The sequence below is a fragment of the Lepidochelys olivacea genome (assembly GCF_965140295.1).
Source record: "Lepidochelys olivacea isolate rLepOli2 genome assembly, chromosome: 7".
In the NCBI taxonomy this organism is placed as follows: domain Eukaryota; kingdom Metazoa; phylum Chordata; order Testudines; family Cheloniidae; genus Lepidochelys; species Lepidochelys olivacea.
Genome location: NC_140417.1, coordinates 52,740,017 through 52,762,223, shown reverse-complemented (window position 1 = coordinate 52,762,223; position 22,207 = coordinate 52,740,017). Strand labels below are relative to the sequence as shown.

Here is a 22,207-nt window from a genome sequence, read left to right as displayed (position 1 = left end):
AAAAATGCCTTTTGGTTCAGAAAGGAAATGACCCTTTTAAAAAAAATTCTAGGAAATGCAAATCTCATTGTTTGGGGGCCGGGGTGGGGTGGGTGGGTGGGTGGGGGAGGGATTCCACCTTTTTTCTGATGAAAGGGCTTTTAATGAAGGGAAATGCCACCTGTGCCAAATCCTGACAGAGAAATTAAAGAAAACCTAACACATGACAGGGAACAAGAAGCTAAGGATAAGTGTTTAAAAGGAAAGGGAAATGGATGGGTGAGAGAATGGGAAATGGAAACTTTCACCTCTAGGTCATCTGCCTGAATCTAAGTCACTAGTGACTTAACATCCTCATCATCTGCAGACAGCTGTGCACAAGTGAGGCAGTGTGGCCTAGTGAAGAGCACCCTGGATGGGGACTTGGGAGACCCGGGTTCTAGTCTTAGCTCTGCCACCACTTTGCTGGATCACTTTCTCTCTTAGTATTCAGGATCCTTATTTGTAAAATGGAGATACTAATACTGAGGTCCCTTGTGAAGTAGTTTGAAATCTGCTGAGGGGGAAGCTAGGTATGATTATTATTTATTTACTGTGGTACCTGGGATGTGATCAGAGGCAGATTAAGGTTTCCTGGGGTCCTAGGCCAGAGCAAGTGGGGGGCCACTTTCTGCCTGTGGCCCAGCCCACTGCCCCTTCCTTGGGGCCTGCCCCTGTTCCACCCAGGGTCCCCCCATCCCAGCTCCACAACCCCTTTTGCTCCGTTCTCCCACCCAAACTGCAGCCCCAAGACTGGAGAAGCTCTGTCCCTGAGTTTTGACCTGGGACACAGCAGGAAGTGAGAGCTCCTCCAGTCCCAGGGCTGCAGCAGGGGTCCAGGTGTTGAGGCTTCCCCCGCTCCTTTCACTTCTGCGGGGGAGCAGGGTTGGACGCTGGGGCTTTTCCTGTCCTGCCTCTGCAGTGTTTCTGCTGGCAAGTGGGGTTGGGCATGGGGGTTTCCCCTGCCACCCCGTGGCTTCTGTCTTGAATGGGTGGGGGCTCTGGGGCTTCCCCCACCTGGGGCTTCTGCTGGGGATGGGGTCAGGGGCTGCTGGGGGGTGCTACTGGATGTGATAGATGGAGTTAAGGGGTCTTAGTAGGCAACAGCCACATCACAGGATGTGCCTTTGATGGCAGCATCAGCATCATGGCCAAGGACTGAAGCAGCCCCTCACTCCTAGGGTAGGTGCCTCCGGGAAAGGTATGAGGCATACAGTAGGACAGCACGTGGGAAGCTAGCAATGCCGTCCTTGCTCTGTAGCTAAGATGAATGCGTCACTCTAGGGTGGTGATTATTAGTGCTATTTATTTAGTTGTATTACGGTAACACCTGCAGGACCCGGTCAGGGATCGGGTCCCTTAGAGCGCTAGCCACTGTACACATACAAGGAAAAGCTGGTCCCTGTCCCAAAGCACTTGCATGCGGTGTAATGAGAGACAGCGGATGGACACAGCAAACAGGTGGGGTGCGCACAAGGCACAAGGGAGATGATTATGAACACAGGTCACGGCACACCAGTTGGCTACCCACTGGTGTGCTGCCACCACTGCTTATGGTACTTATCAGACTGCCCGTCGGGCACCTTTCGCGAGGGCAGAACGCACACCTATACCAAGTGGAGTGCTGAACACTCAGCTCTGTGAGACTCCGGTACTGTCATTTCTACATATATAGGATGGCAACATTTCAGGAAGAACAGAACCTTAAAGGAAGGTAAAAATATTGGGGTCCCAAAGAAGAAGTACCCAAATCAAGCTGAAGTGTATGGATTCTAATGTGGTGACCCCAGCCCTACACAGATGCCTACTCTATCCAGACATTTAAAAATAGTGGAGGGATTTTATAGTTTGTGAGATAAGCTCTGAGTTTTTGCATCAGGGGCCAAATATTGTTCTCCGCTCCCCTAGTGGAACCCCATTAGCTTTACTGGGGTTGCACTGGTGTAACTGGGCACAGAATTTGGCCTTTATTTTTTTTCCTCTAGAGACAGACTGAAGGTGTACACTTTGGATCTGGTTTATGAACACTCCCAAGTTTGTGGATTTCAATGTGGGTTCTGGCTTGGCCCAGAATAAAGTTGGAGGCCATTTGCAAGAGTTGGATCTGGATGTGGATTCTGAGTGCCTTGGTGCCAGCAGACTGGGGGTGGGAGGTGGGGAGGGAGGAGGAGGAGCAGGGTATTCAGGCCCAGGAGTCATTTCCCCCTAGGTTTGAAGAAACAAAGAAAACAGCTTGATAGTGATTGCCTACTTAGACGTGTAGGAATATCATTGTTCCTTTTCTCAGACTGCACCCAATGCACTTGGGTTTGGCTCTGCCCCAACTGTCACTAGTTATTGTTTAAGAGGGAAAAATGTGCTTGGAAAAGGAGGCTAAGGTCTTGTCTACACTATCAAGTTTTGTCGACAAAAGTGATGTCGACACATAAAAATTGGCATAATAAAAATCAAAATGTCATGTTCACACTTGCTCCCTCTGTCAGCAGAGTGTGTCCACAGTTGGGGCACTATCATTGACAGTGTGAGCAATGCACTGTGGTTACCCATCCCACAGTCCAGCTCAACACCTTCTGTCGGTAGGTGTTGAGGGAAGGTGGAGTGGTACATGGCGCATCTTGGAACCAGGCTCAATGTCCCACGCAGCATTGCTTTCTGTCCCAGCACTCCATGGGTTGTCGGCTTTCTTTTGTGGCATTTTTCAATGGCCCTTCTTTGCTGTGCACCCTGGCATCTCTGTGTGAAGGGATGGATCCAGCCCTGCTCCCCTATGCTCTGTTAACTCTCATGAAGACACTGCGGATGGCAGTGCAGTTAATCGTGACGTTCCTAACTAAAGAAGACTCCCAGGTGCCTGACATTCTGTGTGATCCGGATAGGAGCAACTTTAGATTGCTTTTGGCATTCACAGAGCAGGTGTATAGGGTGGACCGTCGCTTTTGGGCTCAGGAAACAAGCACAGAATGGTGGGATCGTATCCACATGCAGGTGTGGGATGATGAGCAGTAGCTACAGAACTTTCAGATGCGGAAAGCCACCTTGCTGCAACTGTGTGTGGAGCTCGCCCCAGCACTGCGGTGCAAGGGCACCAGAATGAGAGCTGCCCTATTGATGTAGAAGCATGTGGCAATTGCTGTTTGGAAGCTAGTGACTCCAGACTGCCACTGGTTGGTCGCAAATCAATTTGGAGTTGGGAAGTAGACTGCTGGGGATGCGTTAATGAAAGTGTGCAGGGCAATTAATTGCATCCCGCTACGAAGGATCGCGTGTGAAATAGTGGATGACTTTGCAAAAATGAGTTTCCCTAACTGTGGAGGGTCAATAGATGGCACACATATTCCAATTTTGGCACCAGATCACCTTGTGACTGAGTACATCAATAGGAAGGGATACTTCTCCATGGTGTTCCAGGCGCATGTGGATGACCATGGGTGTTTTACTAACATCAACGCAGGGTGGTCTGGGAAGGTGCATGATGCACGCATCTTCAGGAACACTGGTTTATATAGAAAGCTAGAAGTGGGGACTTCCTTTCCAAACCAGAAGATTTCAGTGGGAGATGTTGAAATGCCCAAAGTGATCCTGGGAGACCCTGTGTACTCCTTACAGCCATGGCTCATGAAACCTTACATGGGAAACCTGGACAGCAGTAAGGAGCAGTTCAACAACAGCCTGAGTAGGTGACAGATGACAGTGGAATACGCCTTTGGCAGATTAAAGGTGCGCTGGTGATGCCTTTATGGCAGGTTAGACCATAATGAGAATAATAATCCCATGGTCATACCTGTGTGTTGTATGTTGCATAATATTTGTGAAGCTAAGGGTGAAAGGTTTGCTCAGGGGTAGAGTGTTGAGGCAGATCTCTTGGCTGCTGATTTTCAGCAGCGAGACACCAGGGCTATCACAGGAGCCCAGAAGGGGGTAATTTGAATCAGGGAGGCTTTGAGACACCACTTTGAAAATGAGAACCAGTAATGTGTATCTCTGTGATTGGTGCTGCAATGTTACATTACATGTAGTTTTCCTAAGAAGTAATGGTGACATCTGGGGCCTTACATTCCAGTAAGCAAATGATTAAACGGCCTGTGTATGTATTGGTAGTACCGGCTATCTGAATTTGTAGGAAACAACTGAAGATGAGTTACCATTCAAAAACTTTGCTTTTATTGCACAAGAAACAACACACACACAGATGGTTTGTAGGTAAGGAGGTACCAGGGAAGGGCAGATTTTCAGAGCTATGTGTAGGTCTGTCACAAGGTACACACAGGCTTCGACCTTCTCATACCTGTGCCCTATGTTGGCCGGCCAAATAAAGAGTCCCAACACCTTCTTTAGTGCTTCACCCTTGTGTCTTTATTTATAGTGCAACTGTGTAGTCCCTTTTATTCCCCCAACAGCTATCCCCATTCAGATCCTACCCAGGGTCTCCTGGCCCGTGAGGTTCCTTGCCTTTGGTGAGGCGACAGAGCTATAAACCTCCTATCCCCTCCTAGCCTCCTGATTGAGCTTTCTCCAGGGCTTTTATAGCCCTTCCCTTCCTCAGCTCCGCTGCCACTACTTAGCTCAAGTCATTGCTGTGAGCTGCAGCTGGACTCTCTGCTGGCTGCCTGGGCCCCTGCACTTGAAAGAAAGCAGGGCTTAGCCAGCATTTTGGCAGGGCATTCAAGGGGTTTTACCTCTGCCCTGCCACAAGGTCCATTTATTATTTTGAAAGTTGTCCAAGGGGGTGGAGTGAAGGGGAAACTGAGAATTCCCAGAAAGTGGAAAGGACTGTGCGGGTGGAGTTGAGGGAGAGGCACGGAAAAGAGTTCTGAACATGGGTGGCCTGTGACCTGCTCCCCTTCTGCCCGAGACCCTTCCCCTCCCCTTCCCCCCCCAACAGGAGCCCAAATCACCCCCACTGTGGCCCCCCAACCCCAGCGCCGGATAGTCAGGGGCAGGGGGGCGAGGCCCCAGCCCCCCACAGCCTCAGTGCCCACAGCCCCTGGTCGGTGTGGCCACCATGCCCCCCAGCCCCAGTGCTCAGGCAGCCAGCCCTGGAGTGCCAGGCAGGCAGTGCAGCCCAGCACCAGCCACCCCGGCAGCCCCGAGTCCCTTCAGGAGGCATGCTGGCGGGGGGGCGGGGCTACAGTACAGAGAGCACAAGTTACACTGAGACAATACTTGCCTAGGAGCTCCCCAAGGAAAGTCATCCCTGCAAGAAGTGGTATCAGTAACTAAGTAGGTACAGACAATATTCTGTCATTATTGGTTGGATTCTCTCTAGCAGTGTCGAATCAATGCCACAGCCTCCTGGTAGAAGGCTGTGTGTGTCTGGCAAAGCCATCTCTCAGATGGGATCTGAAACCAAGACCTCTTGGCAGCTTTCACAGGGAGTGTTGATCGTGGTAGCCTGGCCAAATCCAACAGGGGTAAACATGTTCTACCACTGTTAATTTGCTTTGTAGCACTAACTGTCGGTCCTGGGGCCGGTTTTGTTCAATATCTTCATAAATGATCTGGAGGATGGTGTGGATTGCACTCTCAGCAAATTTGCAGATGATACTAAACTAGATACGCTGGAGGGCAGGGATAGGATACAGAGGGACCTAGACAAATTAGAGGATTGGGCCAAAAGAAATCTGATGAGGTTCAACAAGGATAAGTGCAGGGTCCTGCACTTAGGATGGAAGAACCCAATGCAAACCGCTACAGACTAGGGACCGAATGGCTAGGCAGCAGTTCTGCGGAAAAGGACTTAGGGGTGACAGTGGACGAGAAGCTGGATATGAGTCAACAGTGTGCCCTTGTTGCCAAGAAGGCCAATGGCATTTTGGGATGTATAAGTAGGGGCATAGCCAGCAGATCGAGGGACGTGATCATTCCCCTCTATTCAACATTGGTGAGGCCTCATCTGGAGTACTGTGTCCAGTTTTGGGCCCTGCACTACAAGAAGGATGTGGATAAACTGGAGAGAGTCCAGCGAAGGGCAACAAAAATGATTAGGGGTCTGGAACACATGACTTATGAGGAGAGGCTGAGGGAACTGGGATTGTTTAGTCTGCAGAAGAGAAGAATGAGGGGGGATTTGATAGCTGCTTTCAACTACCTGAGAGGTGGTTCCAGAGAGGATGGTTCTAGACTATTCTCAGTGGTAGAAGAGGACAGGACAAGGAGTAATGGTCTCAAGTTGCAGTGGGGGAGGTTCAGGTTGGATATTAGGAAAAACTTTTTCACTAGGAGGGTGGTGAAACACTGGAATGCGTTACCTAGGGAGGTGGTAGAATCTCCTTCCTTAGAAGTTTTTAAGGTCAGGCTTGACAAAGCCCTGGCTGGGATGATTTAATTGGGGATGATTTAATTGCTGCTTTGAGCAGGGGGTTAGACTAGATGACCTCCTGAGGTCCCTTCTAACCCTGATATTCTATGATTCTATGAACTGGAGAAGTTATGCTTCACGTCTGTGTTTAAAAACCTTTGTGCAGTGTGGTTGCTTTATTCTGTCCCAGAGGTGCATTGCTACAGAGGTAGGTAATGATCCATCTTCTCTACTTGACTTTGGAGTTGTAGTGGGCCAGATTATCAGCTGGTGTTAACTACCACAGCTCCATTGACTTCAATAGAATGATGTTAATTTACACCAGCTGAAGATCTGGCCCTTTGCTAATATTCAGACATATGAGCTGTGATTGTACCACTCTTGTAATCATTGCTTAAAAGCTCTGAGAAGCAGAAAAGTCTGCATGGCTCTCTTCACTCTTGGCAAATTGGAGTGGCTCCTTGGAAGGATGAGGTTTTCAGGCTCAGAACCATTAAGTGAAAATGAAAAAGAAATTGTTCCTTCAGAAAGGAGAAACAGGAAGATCTTGTGGTTGAGGTGCTAGCCTGAAATGCATGAGACTTGGGGTAAATTCCTGCCTCTATGGAGGGATTTCCTGTGGGACCTTGGGCATGTTACTGAGGCTATGTACACACCACAGCTTACGGCGGTATAAATTATGTTGCTCAGGGATGTGAATAAGCTATCCTCATGCATGTCGTAAGTTGCACCGTCCTAAGCGCTGGTGTGGACAGTGCTATGGTAGCAGATACCTTCTCCCGCTGATGTAGCTACTGCTGCTCACGGGGTCTGGAGTAATTACGTCAACGGAAGAGCTCTCTCTCGTCTGTGTAGAGCATCTGCACTAGCATTGCTGCAGCTGCGCCGCTGTAAGCTCTGTCCTGCAGCTATAGCCTGAGTCTCTGTCCTGCATCTGTAAAATGGGGATAGCATCCTCCTAGCTCTGAGGGGTATTGAAGGAAAATCCATTCGAGATTTTGAGGTGCTCAGGCTCAGGTTCTATGGTGACAGGAGCCCCATAAGCACCCTAGATGGTCAGATTTCATCTTCTGTATTTGTTCATTTGCTTCTGCCACCACCAGCCTGTCTACACTACACAGTGTTTTTAGAGTCATTTAACATTACGAATCAGCTCATCTGACAGCAACTTTGGTATCAAGGGAGATCTCAATTTATTATGGCGCGTCCCCATTTCCGACAAAAATGTTTGTGCGTAGGCTAGGGGGAAAGTTCAGCAAGAAATAAGGAACACATTGAAAGACCATGAGGGACTTTCCAGTGAAGCAAATCATGGCCTGATTAACAGTCAGATGCAATTCAGAAGCCTATTGGAAAGGAATGTTATTGTCCATAATTACTCTTTCTCTCTGGTGGAAAGATGATGGCTGCATAATTTGTTCTTAAAAATAAAACCCAGCACTAACTTTCCTCTCTTCCTGATTCTAACTTGGTTTTTATGTGCGGTTTCAGGTGCCATTCGGCATAGTGCTGCCATCAATTATGCCCACTATCCTTTTATTTCACATGCGATAATGGTGCAATGTCATTGGGTCAGTAAAGAGGAGGTTGTGGTTGAGAAGGTGGCATGCTTCCGACTCAGCAGTGAATCAACCTTCCCCAGCTCAGCGGTGTGAGGCACTCTGTTGCTGGAAGTGCTTTTATTTGAGTGAAATATAAAACTTAGTTCCTGATCCCTTGTGGTCAGTTACATTCTTGGGGCATTTGTGACAAGAGTAAGGGTGTTAGCTCAGCTCAGGTAGCTCCCTAGTTAAGTTTCCCCTGGAGTTTCAATAGGATATGGCATTCCTCTTGTCCTAAACCACTGTGTAGTGTTGCTGTACATTGCTGCATAGGTGCCAGGCTCCATCCCAGAGCTAGCTGCATTTCAGTGGCAAGTGAGAGAAATTCCTGTAAAGACAGGGACAAGTGGCAAAACCTCCATTGCCTTCAATGGGTATAGGTTCAGTTCCTTTGTTGATAATACCGACATCTTCATAGAGGACTAGAGTTAAGTACCCAATTTCTCCTGAATGTCAATGGGTTTTGGACCCCATACTCCCTAAAACACCTTTGAAAATCTCAGTCTGAAGTGACCGAACCTGCTACTATATATACAATATCAGATGATGTTATTAAACTGGAGCAGGGAATCCTGATGGAAGGCACATCAGTTAAACTGAAAAAAGTTTTTGTAATATCCAGCTTGGCCTTATTGAGGCCCAGTGACTCTGTTAGCAAGGAAAGCTGGAGCAATGGGACAAAGCAGCAGGAGGAGGAACAAACGAGAGCAGGGTGCTGAGACGGGTCTCTGGGTCATTCTGAGACGTGTCTATGCTACTGAACTACCCTCCTTCTAGCTGTAGTTTTTTCTTCCCTTCCTTCCTAGTGAAGAACCATCACATCATCAGGAAATGCAGTCTGACGTGGATGATAGTTTGTGAAAAAAGGAAGGAAGAGAGTACAGGGAATGGAAGGAAATGAAAAAGGATGTAAAATGTCAGGTGTATATATGTGCGGCCTGGGGTATTGTAGCCCCTCTCTGTGCTGTGTCACAGTGACCTAAACATTATATTTCAATGAGTGATGGCCCCAAGAGGCAAAGTTCAGTGACAGATGCAGGATCTGGGCTTTTGCAGAGTTCACCAGGGATTGGACCGGGGCTTTAGTTTGCATCCATCTTGGATTGAAATGGGCATTTTGGGTTGTAAAATGTTAGCTGGAAAGACACAAAAGAAATGGAGGTTCAGATCCTCAGCTGGTGCAAGTCAGCCTGGCTCCCAGGAAAGCTATGTCTATTTGCACCAGCGGGGGCCTGGTGCAGAGGGAAAGTGAAAAGTGAGCGAATTCTAGACTGTGACAAACATTTCATTTTCTCCTCCAGCCACTGTTTGCTATAGTTATCACTGTTTATTATTGGTATTGTACTACAAGGAGCCCCAGTCATGGCCCAAGATCCCATTGCTCTCGGCCCTGTACAAACACAGAATAAAAGATTGTCAGCTCTTTGGTGCAGGGACTATCTTAGTGACCTCTTCATTACACACTTGGGACCTGACTGCCTTCTCATTTACAGAGAGGTAAATCTGGAGCAAAGTGAGAGGAGAACCAAGCCCTGAATGTCACTGACTGGCATTAAGAGGTATTGTTCCCACTGTAAAACAGCAACTGGTATCAAAGGCAAATGGATATTGCCAATTGCCAGAGGCCATTCACCAAAGACACTGTGATACCCCAACACTGATTAGAAAAGCAATTTGTGATGTGTGGTCCAATGCAGTGTACATGGAAGTATCACAACCTGACCCCATGTCTGGAAACAACTTCCCTCACTTCCAAGGGCAATGTTGGGGGCTCTGATCTGAAGGTGCTCTTTATGTGGCACTGGATGCATGAACCATGGGTTTTCTGGCTTTCCCTTACCCTGTCCTCTCATGTGGGAGGAGATTACACGTTCTCCTCCACAGCCTGCGGGCCCTCACACCAATGAAAATTGCCCTAAGGCAGTGACCTATTCCCACTTGCTCAAAGATCCCTCCTTCTATTTCTATCTGGATCCTTCTGAGTATCCTCCAAGGGTTAATACTTCTGGTCTGCCATTGGAGAGGTTGGAAAACTGCCCTAGACATAGCTGGCGATCATTTACCTGTTCATGCTTCAGTGCAATGCCCAGAGAGGGTATAAAAGCATGTAAAGTTAGGATCCCTTATGTCAACAAATGGGTTTAACTGAATGTAAGGGAGCCTAAACTGGCATTGTGTTCTTCAATATATTTCCTAGCATTTGGCCTGGTCTATTTTGAAATGACTCCTGTGATGGGTTTCCAGCATGGTCCTCAGGAGACAATTCCACAATCCAATAAATCCTGCTGCTAGGATGTTCTCACTCTATGAAACATTCTCCATGAAAGCAAAGCTTCTTCATTCATATGCAAACACTGATGGTCAAGACTGCTCCCATGTCATTTCTCTTTAAATGAACTACTCTCACTTCTGGGGAGAACTTCATACCTAAACCATACAGAGAGTAGCAAGCACCCAAAGTGCATGGTTCATATTCCAAGTCACTGCCTGTTACTATGGCTATCCATACTGCAACCCAAATAGAATGCAAATTATTCATTTTAACCCAAAATACATGTGAGTGGCCAGAAGAACCAGATTTGGTTTTGCTCATTCCTGCTTTTAGGGCGTGACAAAGACAGGCGAATAGGAGGAAAAATTCTGAGTTTAAGTTAATGCTGATCTTACCTTAAATTACTTGGGCTCTTCATCATCTGCATGTGTATAATCACTAAGGGATTGTCTGATTACATGAATTTTTTTCAGGTTTCAGAGTAACAGCCGTGTTAGTCTGTATTCGCAAAAAGAAAAGGAGTACTTGTGGCACCTTAGAGACTAACCAATTTATTTGAGCATGAGCTTTCGTGAGCTACAGCTCACTTCATCGGATGCATACCGTGGAAACTGCAGAAGACATTATATACACACAGAGACCATGAAACAATACCTCCTCCCACCCCACTGTCCTGCTGGTAATAGCTTATCTAAAGTGATCATCAAGGTGGGCCATTTCCAGCACAAATCCAGGTTTTCTCACCCTCCACCCGCCCCCACACACAAACTCACTCTCCTGCTGGTAATAGCCCATCCAAAGTGACAACTCTCTACACAATGTGCATGATAATCAAGGTGGGCCATTTCCTGCACAAATCCAGGTTCTCTCACCCCCTCACACCCCTCCAAAAAACACACACACAAACTCACTATCCTGCTGGTAATAGCTCATCCAAAGTGACCACTCTCCCTACAATGTGCATGATGACCAAGGTGGGCCATTTCCAGCACAAATCCAGGTTTTCTCACCCCCCCACCCCCATACACACACAAACTCACTCTCCTGCTGGTAATAGCTCATCCAAAAAGTGACCACTCTCCCTACAATGTGCATGGTAATCAAGGTGGGCCATTTCCAGCACAAATCCAGGCTTTCTCACCCCACCCCCCCCCCTTTTTTTCCCCGGGGACACACACACACACACAAACTCACTCTCCTGCTGGTAATAGCTCATCCAAAAAGTGACCACTCTCCCTACAATGTGCATGGTAATCAAGGTGGGCCATTTCCAGCACAAATCCAGGCTTTCTCACCCCATCCCCCCCCCCTTTTTTTCCCCGGGGACACACACACACACACAAACTCACTCTCCTGCTGGCAATAGCTCATCCAAACTGACCACTCTCCAAGTTTAAATCCAAGTTTAACCAGAATGTCTGGGGCGTGGGGGGGGGGGGGTAGGAAAAAACAAGGGGAAATAGGCTACCTTGCATAATGACTTAGCCACTCCCAGTCTCTATTTAAGCCTAAATTAATAGTATCCAATTTGCAAATGAATTCCAATTCAGCAGTTTCTCGCTGGAGTCTGGATTTGAAGTTTTTTGTTTTAAGATAGCGACCTTCATGTCTGTGATTGCGTGACCAGAGAGATTGAAGTGTTCTCCGACTGGTTTATGAATGTTATAATTCTTGACATCTGATTTGTGTCCATTTATTCTTTTACGTAGAGACTGTCCAGTTTGACCAATGTAAATGGCAGAGGGGCATTGCTGGCACATGATGGCATATATCACATTGGTGGATGTGCAGGTGAACGAGCCTCTGATAGTGTGGCTGATGTTATTAGGCCCTGTGATGGTGTCCCCTGAATAGATATGTGGGCACAGTTGGCAACGGGCTTTGTTGCAAGGATAAGTTCCTGGGTTAATGGTTCTGTTGTGTGGTATGTGGTTGTTGGTGAGTATTTGCTTCAGGTTGCGGGGCTGTCTGTAGGCAAGGACTGGCCTGTCTCCCAAGATTTGTGAGAGTGTTGGGTCATCCTTTAGGATAGGTTGTAGATCCTTAATAATGCGTTGGAGGGGTTTTAGTTGGGGGCTGAAGGTGACGGCTAGTGGCGTTCTGTTATTTTCTTTGTTAGGCCTGTCCTGTAGTAGGTAACTTCTGGGAACTCTTCTGGCTCTATCAATCTGTTTCTTCACTTCTGCAGGTGGGTATTGTAGTTGTAAGAAAGCTTGATAGAGATCTTGTAGGTGTTTGTCTCTGTCTGAGGGGTTGGAGCAAATGTGGTTGTATCGCAGAGCTTGGCTGTAGACGATGGATCGTGTGGTGTGGTCAGGGTGAAAGCTGGAGGCATGTAGGTAGGAATAGCGGTCAGTAGGTTTCCGGTATAGGGTGGTGTTTATGTGACCATTGTTTATTAGCACTGTAGTATCCAGGAAGTGGATCTCTTGTGTGGACTGGACCAGGCTGAGGTTGATGGTGGGATGGAAGTTGTTGAAATCATGTGGAATTCCTCAAGGGCTTCTTTTCCATGGGTCCAGATGATGAAGATGTCATCAGTATAGCGCAAGTAGAGTAGGGGCTTTAGGAGACGAGAGCTGAGGAAGCGTTGTTCTAAATCAGCCATAAAAATGTTGGCATACTGTGGGGCCATGCGGGTACCCATAGCAGTGCCGCTGATCTGAAGGTATACATTGTCCCCAAATGTAAAATAGTTATGGGTAAGGACAAAGTCACAAAGTTCAGCTACCAGGTTAGCCGTGACATTATCGGGGATAGTGTTCTTGACGGCTTGTAGTCCATCTTTGTGTGGAATGTTGGTGTAGAGGGCTTCTACATCCATAGTGGCCAGGATGGTGTTATCAGGAAGATCACCGATGGATTGAAGTTTCCTCAGGAAGTCAGTGGTGTCTCGAAGGTGGCTGGGAGTGCTGGTAGCGTAGGGCCTGAGGAGGGAGTCTACATAGCCAGACAATCCTGCTGTCAGGGTGCCAATGCCTGAGATGATGGGGCGCCCAGGATTTCCAGGTTTATGGATCTTGTGTAGTAGATAGAATATCCCAGGTCGGGGTTCCAGGGGTGTGTCTGTGCGGATTTGATCTTGTGCTTTTTCAGGAAGTTTCTTGAGCAAATGCTGTAGTTGCTTTTGGTAACTCTCAGTGGGATCATAGGGTAATGGCTTGTAGAAACTTGTGTTGGAGAGCTGCCGAGCAGCCTCTTGTTCATATTCCGACCTATTCATGATGACAACAGCACCTCCTTTGTCAGCCTTTTTGATTATGATGTCAGAGTTGTTTCTGAGGCTGTGGATGGCATTGCGTTCTGCATGGCTGAGGTTATGGGGCAAGTGATGCTGCTTTTCCATAATTTCAGCCCGTGCACGTCGGCGGAAGCACTCTATGTAGAAGTCCAGTCTGCTGTTTCGACCTTCAGGAGGAGTCCACCTAGAATCCTTCTTTCTGTAGTGTTGGTAGGGAGGCCTCTGTGGATTAGTATGTTGTTCAGTGGATTAGTATGTTGTTGTCTCTACGTAAAAGAATAAATGGACACAAATCAGATGTCAAGAATTATAACATTCATAAACCAGTCGGAGAACACTTCAATCTCTCTGGTCACGCAATCACAGACATGAAGGTCACTATCTTAAAACAAAAAAACTTCAAATCCAGACTCCAGTGAGAAACTGCTGAATTGGAATTCATTTGCAAATTGGATACTATTAATTTAGGCTTAAATAGAGACTGGGAGTGGCTAAGTCATTATGCAAGGTAGCCTATTTCCCCTTGTTTTTTCCTACCCCCCCACCCCCCAGACGTTCTGGTTAAACTTGGATTTAAATTTGGAGAGTGGTCAGTTTGGATGAGCTATTGCCAGCAGGAGAGTGAGTTTGTGTGTGTGTGTGTGTGTGTGTGTGTCCCCGGGAAAAAAAGGGTGGGGTGGGGTGAGAAAGCCTGGATTTGTGCTGGAAATGGCCCACCTTGATTACCATGCACATTGTAGGGAGAGTGGTCACTTTTTGGATGAGCTATTACCAGCAGGAGAGTGAGTTTGTGTGTGTATGGGGGTGGGGGGGTGAGAAAACCTGGATTTGTGCTGGAAATGGCCCACCTTGGTCATCATGCACATTGTAGGGAGAGTGGTCACTTTGGATGAGCTATTACCAGCAGGATAGTGAGTTTGTGTGTGTGTTTTTTGGAGGGGTGTGAGGGGGTGAGAGAACCTGGATTTGTGCAGGAAATGGCCCACCTTGATTATCATGCACATTGTGTAGAGAGTGTCACTTTGGATGGGCTATTACCAGCAGGAGAGTGAGTTTGTGTGTGGGGGGGGTGGAGGGTGAGAAAACCTGGATTTGTGCTGGAAATGGCCCACCTTGATGATCACTTTAGATAAGCTATTACCAGCAGGACAGTGGGGTGGGAGGAGGTATTGTTTTATGATCTCTGTGTGTATATAAAGTCTGCTGCAGTTTCCACGGTATGCATCCGATGAAGTGAGCTGTAGCTCACGAAAGCTCATGCTCAAATAAATTGGTTAGTCTCTAAGGTGCCACAAGTACTCCTTTTCTTTTTGTCTTTTTTTCACAACTGTCAGCTAAGTCCTATACCCACATGAAAAATTCAGCATTCGGGAACATTATGTGCAATTATGACTCTCCCTGAAGGATACTGTGTCCATAAAACACAAGACTGCTGATGTACTAGGTCTATAAGAAACTTGCTTATAGGATCTAGGTACACAGACCTGTGCTGCCCCTAATACTGCGTTGCTGTGGAGAGCCTTTCGTTGCATACTAATAACCTGTATTTGTGGCAGGAGACATTTTCTCTCTGTATATAATAGAATTTGCTGGGAAAAGGCACCTTCCCTCCCTCCCTCCCTCCCTCCCTCACACACACAATCTATTGAAACTTACTCTCAGGCATCTGAAGTTTGTCTAACGCCTGCACAAGCCATGAATGTAACAAACAGCTGTGCCACATTCTGAAGCTGTAACTTCCAGAATAAGTGTTGCCCACGATTGATTTGTTTTGAAAGAGTGTAAGGAGATGATTTGCCATTTCTTCCCCACAGTGGAAGCTTTATGGAGCAGACTGAATTTTGCAATTCTTTGTGACTGTCAGCTTGCTTGTGTTTTAGCAGGCAAGATGAACCCACCATCCAAGGGCAAGGTAGTGCTGACCAACATGAAGATACTGAGCAACGAAGGGAGTCAAACCCAGGGGCTGACACGAGAGCCACCTGCAGCCATGGACTTTGCAGCGGAATCCAGGCTTCCCAAAGTCGACATCCTATTAGAATGCCAGGGAAATCTGGGCACAAGTGACACCTCTGCAAAACCAGAATATGTGGCCACCCTGTCTGACCTCAGCACCTTAGAGTCTAAGTGCCAGCTTCACAGATTCTCCAAATTTGAATCAGAGGATTCTGGGGTTGAATTGCCAAGTGGAGCTAATTCTCCGTCTACACCAACGGGCTCTGAGAAGAGCTTTGTGCTTCACACCAGAGACTCATCTTGTGACTCCGGAGTGCTTAGCACCTCTTCTTCTCCAGGAACTGACCATGTCACAATGAGAAAGTGTAAAGACATCAGAGAAGCCAGCCAGTGTACTTCAGAGAGTGAAAAGCAAGTTGAATATTACAGCCAGGCAGCAGACGTGGTGCAGATCCCTACAGCTTCCCTGGAAGTTTTCAGGGACTGTCAGGAGGGAGAAAGTCCTAATAAACTTTTTGGCCAAAGTGAAGGACAATATTTGGAAGAGAAACCCAGGAAAGAGAGAGACCTTTCCATTAAAGTCACTCCTCCAGCTGCTGCCCCCATAGAAAAGCAAAGGCCAACTACCAACCATTACAAAGAGACCTTTGGGAGCATGCAAGATCTTCAGCTCCATGGACATCAGCTCAAAAAATATCCCACAAGCGACAGCCTGGATGAGTACATGGATGAGTGCTGTCGATTAAGTGAGGTAAGAAACCACACATGCAAGTTGGAATGCTACAGGTGGGATTTTCAAATTAGTCTAAGCTGCATAAGTAAAAATCCCATTGACTTCAATGGGAGCAGAGTTAGGCCAACTCTGAGTGCTTTGTAAACCCCCACTCTAAAGTATTATGGTCTGCAGAGAACTGCAGTTGATTTTAAGGGCCTGTAATTTACATGAAATGACATTTTTGAGGAACTTATGAGCATAAGGGCCAGAGCCTCAGCTGGTGAAGATCAACACAGAGTGAATAGCGCTAGGCCAATTTACACCAGCTGAGGCTCTGGCTCAGAGAGTCTTGTGCTGAAGGGTAGAGTTGCTGCTACTATTAAAACCACACACATTTTGAAGGGTGGGGGAGTGGTGAGCATGCTAGCCCATCTCATGGTATAGCACCACCTGGGTTACTATGAGGTGGAGGTCACAGGCCTAGAAATTTGATAATACAGTGCACCTTCAGGGCCAGGTCATCCCTATTACTGGAAACAGTGTATAGTGAGTGAACGCGGGCTAAATGCATGAGAGGAATACTGCAGGGCTGCTTGCATTCATGCTTTAAGACAAAGATCCCATTTTAAGTAGCAAATATCACACAAGAGCAGCAGAAACCTAAGTGCTTTGAGATCAGTAGGTGGAAGGTGCTGCATATGCATAGAGCATTCTTCTCCTCGAAAGCTTGGCCAGTTTCACGGACTTATTTGCTTCTCCATCCCAGCGTAGAATGTGCACCCGCTGAGTCTGAAATGCAGCTAGAAAAGTGTTTCAGTCACTGAGTATAAGAAGACTTTTTCTGCTGCTGCTCTTTGTTGGCATGAGTTTGCTCTAGTGCTTTGCTTCATGTGCTGACAGACTACTGACTTGCTACCTTATGCATCTGCTTTCAAGATCCAGCAATGAGAAAATATAATCAAGTAATTAATTCTTGAGAGAGAGACCAAAGTGTACTGTGATCAAAAGGAAGGAGCTATACGGCCTTGTCAAACAATCCTGCAAACACACTGAACATGCTGAAAGATGCACAATGGTGAAACTCTTCTACTGATGCCCTTCTCCCCCGACAATAGCTCATCTATTATGCCTGGTCTACACTATGCGGTTAGGTTGATGTATGCTGCCTTGTGCCAGCTTAGCCGTGGAAGTGTCTTCGCTTGAATTTGGCTCTTGCTGACTTACGTGCCTCTCTCGCTGATTTAATAATACCTCCTCCCTGAGCGGCATAGAGTCACAGTTGATGTAGTTAGGTCAATGCAGTGTCAGTGTACACACTACGTTTTGTACGTCGACTTGTTACTAGCCTTCAGGAGCCGTCCCGCAATGTCCCACATTGACAATACAATCGATAAAAGCGTTCCTGGTGAGGACGTGCACCGCCAACACAAGAAGCCAAAGTGTACACACACAAGTGATTTAATAACTGCGGTGGCTGTAAGTTAGGTAGACAATTTTATATTGTAGACATAGCTTTAGACAAGCACCAGAGCAGTGCGAAGGCCTGCCATTTGCCTAATTCTCATTGATTCTAGTGAGGGTTGGGTCTCTAAATCCCTTTGAGATCTGGGTTTAAGCACCCACACCAAGATTTTCAAATGTGACTAGTGGTTCTGGGTGCCTCCATTTTTGGGGGGTTCAAATTGAGACAGAAAGTGCTGTGCACCCACTCTATCAAAATTCAGCCCCAGGAGGTGTCCCATGTTGGGCACCCTAAATCACTAATCAATTTGTGGGAATCTTAGTCTTTAAACTTAGATTGTGAGTCTTTGGGGCAGTCTTCTCATGATGTGTGTGTGCAGAACCTAGCACAATGGGGCCTCCAATAAACAGACTACATTTAAAATGAAAGGTAGTGATGGATCATGGCCTTAGCTTACACCCACACTTTCCCCACCACGCTGTACACATACATCATAAATATACTTTATTTGGAACCCTCATAAAGATATTGTCTGTTGATCGCTAAGATCTGTACTCAAACCTCCTAGCTATCTCCTGTCTCCATACTGAGCCAGACAGTCCTGAACATTGAGGAAGTTCATAACAGACTGACCCACAGGATCCAGCTATGTTCATGGCATACTTGCAGGGAAGTCAAATAAAAATATCAAATACTGCTAATGGGAGGTTGCACTGTAACACTACTTTATTTTTTAGAATCCAGAAGAACAACACACAGTAATCGAAAGCAGAGAAACAAAGCTGGATGCTTCCTGAGGCAGAGAGGCACAGCTCTCCCCATCTTATTCTAGGCTGACTGCCTGCTTGCTTCAGCTCCCTAGCCGGCAGGTAGATCAGGAAACAGCCCCCCACCCCTGCCCACTTTTAAAGTGACAACTTGCAATTCCAACAGTCCTCAGTACAAGACAGGTTCTCCTCTTTGACGTACACAGCAAACATGCCATGTTGTAGGACTGAACAGCCCCTTGCTCCCTGTAGCTAACTGCCTTCTCTGACAAGCCACCAATATAAAAACACATTAAGCAATATTTTCTAAAGTAACAGAGATTTGATAGAAATTTGGTTGGGTGGACCTTTCAAAAGGGGCTGGCACAGGCCAGCTTGGGGGCAAGGAGTTGAGGGGCGGCTCCAAGAGCAGGAGAGTTCTGCAGAAACTGGGGTGGTGACCCCATCAGACAACCACATTTATTGCCTGAAAAGTACTTTAAATACTTTGTGAAATGGAGCCTCAGTTTCCCACTAAAGGGAGCATTGACATAAACCCAAGAGTAAATTCTAAAGAGGCTTAAGAGGAAATGAAGCTGCCTCTGTGGTTTGTTCTTCCTTTTTAATATCCTCACTGGCTGAATTGTGAAGCTCTAAGTCAATGCCAAGAAGCTAATTTTTTTGTAGCTGTACTAATGCAGCAGTGATTTATGCTAGAAGAGGGTACAGTGCATATTAATGGAGTAGATAAATAACGCAGCATGTCAAGAACAGCAGCTACTAGAACTAGCATGATGCAAGATAAAGACTCTATGTTAGGCCATAAGGAAGGTTTTGTACAACAAATGGAGGATGGATTGAAAACCTTTTAAAAGCCGTGGCCCAGATGTTCAGCTGCTGTAAGTAATGTACTCCCATTGAAGTGATTATATTTACAACAACTGAGCCTGTGGCTCCCGACCTCTGTTTTGTTGATCAAGGCGCCCTGGATACAACATGGAGCTCAGGATCCAAACTCCACTCTAGATCCAGACTCACCTTAAGGGCCCAAATGTCCTTTAAATGCAATCTCCTTGTTACACTGGAATGCCCCCTAGTGGTATCTTTCTATCCTGATCTGCTTGGCTAGCTTGGCAAAGTGAGCCCCCTATTGTCCAGCCAATTCTAAATAGAATGGGGGGGTTGGTTTGGTTTTTCCATTTCATGCTGGTGAAAAGTGCCAGGATGACAGTCCTGCATCTCCATGTAGCTACAGGACAAACATAGTCTGGGTAGCAGCAGCCCAAGAGTCCTCTCTTCTGCAAATCTTCCTTGGAGGGGCCACCTGTCTCCATGGCCTGTTCATTCATGGCCTTTCTACTGCAACTGCCAAGATAGGGGGTAGCTGTGGTGGCAGCGTTTGTGATGTGGACACTTGTCCACTGAGAAGTGAGCTGCAAGCCATCAAACAGCCATATCAGATGGTGATAAATTTTGACTTTGGCTGGATTCATCTCATCAACTCAAGCTGATTACATTGTTACCAATCCCCTGACTCAACCCAGTCCCTTGGAATATTTCTCTTTAGACACTGGTATGGTACAGGACAGAAGGAGAAAGCCACAGGAGGGCATCACAGTCAAGTACCACTTCCATAGTGTGGGTGTGCCACTCAGGGGAAGCTGCAGGCTATCAGTGAGCATGGCTGTTCCTGGAAAGCAAAGTAAAATACAGGGTGGGGAAGATTAGAAAAGTACAGAATGAGTCCTCTGTTTCCTGTTATTCAGGAGTCTTAACAAAGCCGTCAGCTTCCACTGACAAGTGTTTTCCACTCAGCCTATGACATCACTAATTGAGTATTCCAAGCCCAGGATGTGCTGTTTGCAATAACATTCCAGAGCTGTTGAAATGTTGCCTTGCACATTCTTTGGGATCCTGGAGCGCTGTGGGTAAAAGAGCCACACGCAATAGAAAGGGGTGAGCCGAGCAAGGTGCAGAGGAGAACCAAAGCCTGTAGTAAGAGCACAGCCTCCAAGCTAATCCTGCCTGAGAGTAGGAGCAAGACGACACCTATTATTACGTTAGTACCTCATGACCCTGAACTTGATTGGGGCCCTACTGTACTGTGTGCTGTACAGATCCCAAGGATGGACATTCCATACCCAAAGAGCTTACAGTCCCAAAAGACAAGAACGGCAATGGGTGGCAGAGCCAGGATTAGAATCCAAGTGTCCTGACTCCCCGTGCAGTTCAACGCCCTATCTGCTGTACCCAAACTGCTTTCCCAGAGGGCTACAAACTCATTGCTTTTACTATCTTCAGACACACCCACATATTTGACTCTGTTCTCTGGGAAGTAAGAGAGCAGAAGCACTACAGCTCACTCTAGTGGATGGTGCCTAGCACTTGACTTTGCTTGCATCCATGTGTGCATCCATGAGTGCATCCTTCACTCACATTCATCCTAACACGCAACACACCGTGCAAAGTTTACAAGATTATGGTCTGATCCTGAGTTCAGTGGGAGTTCGGAGGTGAGTGGGTGAAGGGGTCCAAGCCTCTCAGGGCACTCAGCACCTTTTCTGGGAAGCTTTTAATAAGCCTAAGCCTTGTGTGAACTTTATTTGTGTGGCTCAGGACTCCAGAACATCCTCCCACTGGAGACCAGGAAAAGCCTCCCCATGCCAACTTCAGATCATGCCATAAGATCCAGCTCTTCCCCACAGCACTCTCCAAAGAGCCATAATGGAAGAAAATCCCAGGGTATGCACCAAACTAACAGCCCATGGTAGAGCCCAGAGCAGGACAGAGCATTGATGAGATGCTCACAATCACGAGTCCTGATTACATCTAGATTAGGCAAGGGAGGTCCTTGTCCCCTGGCAGCACCAACTGCACTTAAACCTCTTGCAGCACCTATATACCAGCCACAGGTGGTAGGCAAATAGCTAGAGACTGAGGGACAGATTTGCAGCTAGTGTAGCTCCACCAATGTCCAAAGAGCTAGGGTGAGTTGCACCCAACCCGCTGAAGATCTTGCCCAGAGACTGTAGCTACAATTTTAAACGTTTCCCCTGTGGATGCTCAGGCCTGCATTTTCAGATATTTATAATTTTAAAAACAAGGGCCAGGTCCAAAGGGCTATGCTGATTCACACTAGCTGAGGATCAGGCACCCAAATGTTTAGGGCTTGGTCGGTGAGGAGGTCTAGGCCAGCTTCTGTTCTCAGTTACATCAATCTGGAGTAATGCCTTGAATTCACCATAGAGTTGCTGGGTTGGATCTTCAGCTGGTGTAAATCAGCATAGCTCTGCTGAAGTCAATGGAGCCATGTTAATTTACACCAGCATGGGATCTGGCCCACTCAGTATTTAAGCCAATGGATCTGACAGCAGGATCTCGTCCCCCCTAAATTCCCAAAACTCAGCTGTTTTTTATTTTGCTCCTCGTCTGTCCATCCCTGTCTCCTCCATCCCAGAACAGCAGTGGATATATTTTTTTACTGCTATATATTTATCATGATGTCAAAAATGGCTTTTGCTCAAACATTATTAAAAATAATCACCTTCAGGTAGGAATAATGGAAAATTTCAGCTCTGATGATGAACATTTCAAGGAAGCTACAGTCATATGGAATTGGAAGGAATGGGACTTGCAATGGAATCTGTTTTGTAATTGTACAGTGGCACAACAGCAAGCTAGCCTAGCTCTCTCTCTAGCCTTTAGAAAGATTGACCCCAGGACGTTGTACAGCAGGTTCCGAGCAGCATGCTGCATGAGCCAGATGATGATATTTAGGGAGTGCTGCTTAAATATTTCCAGTCTATTGAAAGAAATTCCTGGAAAGGCCACATGGCGTCTCTTGCTGAGCAATCATTAGGGAGGCAATTTGCTCTATTACCGAATCAAAAACTTTCTG

General features: G+C 46.9%; 1 protein-coding gene across 6 annotated transcripts in view; it reads left to right on the top strand.

Moving 5' to 3' along the window:
* LOC311524055 (uncharacterized protein) overlaps nucleotides 1-22,207 on the top strand; it is a 127,716-nt gene that overhangs the window by 12,965 nt on the left and 92,544 nt on the right. For 5 of the 6 annotated variants that reach the window (XR_014712474.1, XM_084634796.1, XM_084634797.1 and 2 more), the window contains exon 2: nucleotides 15,311-16,137. Coding sequence is in view for 5 of the 6 variants with exons in the window: in XM_084634796.1 (XP_084490922.1) it covers nucleotides 15,311-16,137 (827 nt within the window). In the remaining variant the exon portion in view is untranslated. The remainder of the gene's footprint in view (nucleotides 1-15,310; nucleotides 16,138-22,207) is intronic. The other variant, XM_084634798.1, reaches the window with a different exon arrangement.